The following is a 5,265-nucleotide window of genomic DNA, read 5'->3' as shown; positions in this document are numbered from 1 at the left end:
TCGCGGACGCGGCGCCGCGTGTTGAGCTTCTCCTGCTGCATCTTCGTCGCCTCGATGACCTGGAGGCTGTTGAAGTAGTTGTGCCAGAGGTCGCAGAAGATGGCGATGACGCCCGCGGCGCGCTGGCGCCGCTCGACCTCCTCGCGCTTGCTGAGCTTGTTCGACCGGCCGACGTCCGCGGCCTCGTCGCTCCCGAGGGCCGTCGACGCGGACCGGCCCTTGCGGCCCCGGCCGGCGCCCGCGGCGGACGACGACGCGCCCTCGCCCTTGCGCTCGGGCTCGATGGAGAAGACGACGCAGAAGAGCTTGATGCGGAGCTCGCGGTCCGTGCAGAGCTTCACCGTGCGCATGAGGCCGTTGAAGTAGTTGATGGCGATGGACTTGATGCCGAAGCGCCGGATGAGCGCGTGCTTGCCGAGCTCCTGGACCTTGACCTTCATGGCCTCGCCGACGTTGCCCGCGCAGACGTCGATGAGCCGGTCGTAGAGGAGCGGGATGAGCTGGCAGACGGACGAGACGGCGACGTTCGACGTCGCGTCCTTGTCCTTGATGCCGCCGGCGCCGTCCCGGGGCCCGCCGCCGCGGCCGTCGGCGACGCCGAACGAGTCGTCGTCGCCGCCGCCGCCGCCGCCGCGGCCGCCGCGGCCGCGGTGCGCGCCGCCGCCGTCGCCGAAGTCGTCGTCGCCGTCGCCGCCGCCGCCGCGGCGGTTGCCGCGGCCGCCGCCGCCGCGCGCCTTGCCCTTGCCCTTGAAGCCGCCGGGCGCCTTGCCGTCGAGCGCGGACTCGTCCGTCTGGCACGCCTTGTCGCCGAAGAGGCCCGCGAGGGGCGCCCCGGCGGCGGCGCCGTCGCCGCCGCCGCCGAGGTCGAGGGGCGGCACGGGCGCGCCGTCGTCGCCGCGCGGCGGCGGCGCCGCGCGGCGGCCGACCATCGTGCCGTCGGACCGCATGCCGAACCTGTTTGGAAATCAAATCTTCAACCCGACTTCAATGTGCGCGTCATCGAACGGTTTGGACCAGACTCTTCGACTGCGCTTCAAGAACTCGACGAGAGCAATCGATTCGTCCAAAAATCAGCCAAATCGACTTCGAATTGGCCGAGATAGAGAGTTCTGAAGTTTGGTGGGGGGGGGGCCAAACCAGTGGTTGATTTCCACACAGTGCCGAACTCGCGCTGGAGCCAGAGGAGGTCCTCCTGCGTCGGGAAGGGCGGCTGCTGCGCCTCGATCCAGGACTGGACCGCGGCGAACGCGGCGCCGGGCCCGTGGTCCGCCTCGCCGCCGAACGCGAGGAAGGACATGTGGTCCGTGCGCCGCTCGAGGAAGCCCGCGAAGCCCGCGTCCGCGCCGGCCGCGGGCTCGGCGCCGAAGGCCGGGAAGAAGCCGATCTTCGCCGCGAAGTCCTCGCTCAGCGCCGTTGGCCCGCCGATCTTGATGCCCTCCTCCTCCATGCAGTCCACGAGGCACTCGAGCACGTCCCGGGCCGTGACGGCCTCGCCCTCGCCCTTGTCCTCCGCGCACTCGGCGATGGCCTTGGCGAGCGCCGCGCGGTGGCTCGCGAGGCCGAGGAACCGGAGCGCGACGTCGCCCGCGTGCTGCGCGTCGGAGATGATGCCGAAGGAGGAGCCGGGGAGGTGCGCCGCCGCGCCGTCGAAGACGACGGCGGACGCGCGCCGCGTCATCCGCGTCTTCCGCCGGTCGGCCGCGGCCTTGGTCTTGCCCGCGCGCGACGCCGCGGCCGCGTCCGCGCGCGCGCGCTCGAAGGCCTCGCGCTCCTCGCGCTCGCGCTCGAGGCCCTCCCAGTAGCGGTCGAACCAGTACTGGAGCCGGAGGCGCCGGAGGCGCCGCCGGCCGCCGGCCATGACGCGCGCGTGGCGGAGCCATCCGCGGAAGAGGATCATGCGGAGGAGCAGGTTCCGGCCGTCCCAGAGCAGGAACCGGTCCCGGAACACCTTCACGAGGCCCGCGCCCTCCGTGAGCTCGTTGAGCTCCTCCTGGAGCCGGATCGCCTTGCGCCGCATGGCCTCGCCGTGGTCGAAGAACGTCGGCTCGCGGAAGAGCACGGCCGCGTCGACGCGGCCCCGCTCGCCGGGGCCCGCCGCCGCGGCGAGGCGGCCCTCGAGGCGGCCCCAGTCGCGGTAGACGCAGCGCAGGACCTCGTCGACGAGGTGGGCCACGAGGGGCGCGTAGCGGCCGAAGACGCGCGGCGTCTTGAGGAGCAGGTCGCAGCACATGGCGCACCGCGCGCGGCCGGGGCCCGGCGCGGCCGCGCCGCCGCTCTGGACGAGCGCCTCGCGGAGCCGCGTCTCGAAGAATACGCTGAGGCTGCCGAAGCCGCGCTCCTCGCGGTCGAACGACTCGAGCCACTCGCGGACGACGCCGAGGGGCGCGCCCGCGCCCGGCGGCGCGGCGCCGTCGCCGCCGCCCGGCGGCGCGGCGCCCGCGGCCGCGCGGATCTCGCGGACGCGCGCGCCCGTGAGCGCGACGCGGCCCGCGAGCCGCTCGTCGCCGTCGCCTTCGTCGTCGGCGGCGGCGGACGCCCAGGGCCGGGGCGGCGCGGCGGCCTCGAAGGCGACGCGCGGCGTGAGCACGGCCGTGCGGATCTCGCCGAGCGGGTCGAGCACCGCGCCTGCGCCGAATTCAACTCTTCCACCCGACTTCAACGCGAGCGTACGCGACGGGGTCGACGCGACCTCTTCGGCCGTGCTTCGAGGACTCGACGAGAGCGATCGATTCGTCCGAAAATCGGCCGAATCGACATCGATTCGACCGAGCTCGAGAATTCCGAAGGTTGGTCGGGACCACCCGAACCGGCGGTCGACTTCGGCGCGGCGCCGCGCCGCCGCCCGGCCGGTCGCGCGCGGGCGCCGCGGGCCCGAGGCCCGCGCGCGACCGCGCGAGGAGCCGGCGCCGGCGCCGCAGGAGCGCCTCCTTGTTGACGACGCGCGCGCCCGCGAGCCGCTCGGCGCGCGACCTGGGCCGCGAACGCGTAAGCCGCGCCCGAAGGCTCCCCCCTCGGCCGCGGTCCGCTCGCGTCGGCCGACGGTCGGACGAGCGATCATCCCTCGGAGCGCCCTCGACGCGCGGCTGCGTCTCTCCGGCACGCGCGCGCGCGGCGCGCGCGCGTCGACGCGACGTCGCGCCGCCCGTTCGCGGCGCGGCGCGCGACGTCGCCGCGGCGACGGCGTCGAGGCCGCGCGTCGGGTACATGCGCGCGAGGAAGGGCTTGGCCCGGTCCGCCGCCGCCTCCGGCGCCGCGGCGGCGCCGGGGAGCGCGAAGCCGGCGAAGGCCGCCGCGCGCGGCGACGGCGCGGCGGCGCCGGCGTCGGACGCGTCGTCGGGCGGCGGGCCGTCCCAGGACCGCGGCGCGCGGGCCCCGGCACTCGCGGCCGCGCGCGACCGGAGCCGGTCGACGGCGCCGGCGCCGGCCGGCGTCCCGCCCCGGGCCTCGCCGACGCCGCGGAGCAGGTCCCGCAGGGCGTCGAGGCCCGGCGTCGGGCCGTCGAGGACCTCGCTCGGCGCCGCCGACGTCGCCCGCGACGCGACGCTCCGGCCCTCCGCCGACGACCCGCCGTCGAAGACCGACGCGATCATCGCCTCGTCCGCCGACCGGCTCGGCGCCGCCGCCGCCATGAGCGCCGGGGGCGGGGGGCAGCGGGGGCAGCGTTAAGCTCGGATGGCTCGATGGCTCGAGGGGGGCACGTTTGCGGCGTTGCCGGCACCTCTTGCTTCACGGACCGGTGATGTCACGGAAGCGTTCGCGCGAGGCTGCCCCCGAACGACACTCGCCTCGGTGCTCGGCGGCCGTCGACCGCACGACCCACGCCGCCGCCTCGGTGCTCGGCGGCCTCCGACCGTCCCCCCCCCGCTCCGCCGCGACTCCATGTCGGACCTGGGCCTCCCGCCGCCGCCGGCGCCCCACGCCCACGAGTCCGCGATGCAGTTCCTCGCCGACCAGGCGCCCAAGGCCGCCAAGCGCGCGGCGGCGGGCGTCTCCGAGGCCGCCGAGGCGGAGGGCGCGCCGGCGGAGAAGCGGGCGAGGCCCGAGCCCGGCGCCGCCGCGCCCGAGGAGGTCGCGGGCTTCGTGCGCACGCTCTTCACCTTGCTCCGCGTCTGCGACCCCGCGGTGATCCGCTGGGGCGACGACGGCGCGTCCGTCGCCGTCGCGGACCCGCAGCGCTTCGCGGCCGAGGTCTGCCCCAAGTTCTTCCGCCACCGGAACTTCAACTCGTTCACGCGGTTGCTCAACATGTACTGCTTCCACAAGGTGCCCGCGGCGGGCCGCGACCGCGCGGTCTCCTTCGCGCACCCGCACTTCCGCCGCGGCCGCGAGGACCTCCTCGGCAAGATCAAGCGCAAGGGCGCCGCCGCGGACCGCGGCGACGGCGCGCGGGCCCCGCGGGGCGACCGCGCGCCGCGCGCGGCGCCGCGCGCGCGCGCGGCCGCGGCCGCGCCGGGCGCCGCGGCCAAGGCCAAGCGCGCGCCGTCGCTCTTCCCGAGCGCCGCGCACTACCGCGCGGCCGCGGGCGCGCCCGAGGCCCTCGTCGGCGCCGACGTCTGGAAGCGCACGAACGCGGAGATCACGAGCCTCGAGAAGACGACGGGCTACCTGAGCCAGGCCGCCGCGGGCGGCTCGTCCGCCGTGTCGACGTGGATGCGCCGCGTCGTCGAGCTCGAGAAGGAGGGCCGGCGGCTCCGCGCGGAGAACGACCGGCTCCGCGCCGTCGAGGCCGAGCTCGGCGGCCTCCGGAAGCGCGTCGCGGACCAGGCGGCGCTCATCGGCCGGCTCCACGTCGAGGCGTCGCTCGGCGGCGCGGCCGCGCCCGGGCCCCTGCCCGGCGCCGCCGCGGCCATGGCCGAGGCGCTCCTCGCGGGCTCGGCCGTGCCCGGCGGCGTCGCCGTCGTGCCCGAGCCGCCGCGCCTCGGCGACCTGCCGCCCGGCGCGTCGCGGGACGCGCTCTGGGACCACGTGCTCCGCGCCGGCGGCGCGGCCGGGGGCGCCGCGCCGGACCCCGACCGCGACGCGGCGGCGGCCGAGCACCGCGCCGCGGCGGGCGCGGCGGTCGACGCGCCGGCCGGGCCCGCGGGCGACGCGGCGCGCGTCGCCGCGCTCGTCGACGCGAACCCCTTCATGGCCCAGTGCATGGCCCAGTGCCTCGCCGCCTGCGGCGCCCTGCCCCACGGCGCCCTCTAGCGGGGCGTCTCGTAAGGTCCCCCGCCCCGCGCCCGTGCGTCCCGGAGGCCGGCTCACGCGGCGAAGTCCTCGGCG

General features: G+C 77.0%; 1 protein-coding gene across 1 annotated transcript; it reads left to right on the top strand.

Annotated features, from left to right (window-relative positions):
• Positions 1 to 4,068: 4,068 nt before the first annotated feature.
• AURANDRAFT_17545 (hypothetical protein) lies at positions 4,069 to 4,356 on the top strand (the record flags this gene model as incomplete). Its single annotated transcript, XM_009041632.1, has 1 exon — positions 4,069 to 4,356. A coding segment is annotated over one exon (288 nt), but the record flags the coding sequence as incomplete, so codon positions are not given.
• Positions 4,357 to 5,265: the final 909 nt, after the last annotated feature.

This window comes from Aureococcus anophagefferens (genome assembly GCF_000186865.1).
Source record: "Aureococcus anophagefferens unplaced genomic scaffold AURANscaffold_22, whole genome shotgun sequence".
NCBI lineage: Eukaryota > Pelagophyceae > Pelagomonadales > Pelagomonadaceae > Aureococcus > Aureococcus anophagefferens.
Note: the sequence above shows the minus strand (reverse complement) of the source record. Positions and strands in the feature narration are given on the sequence as shown.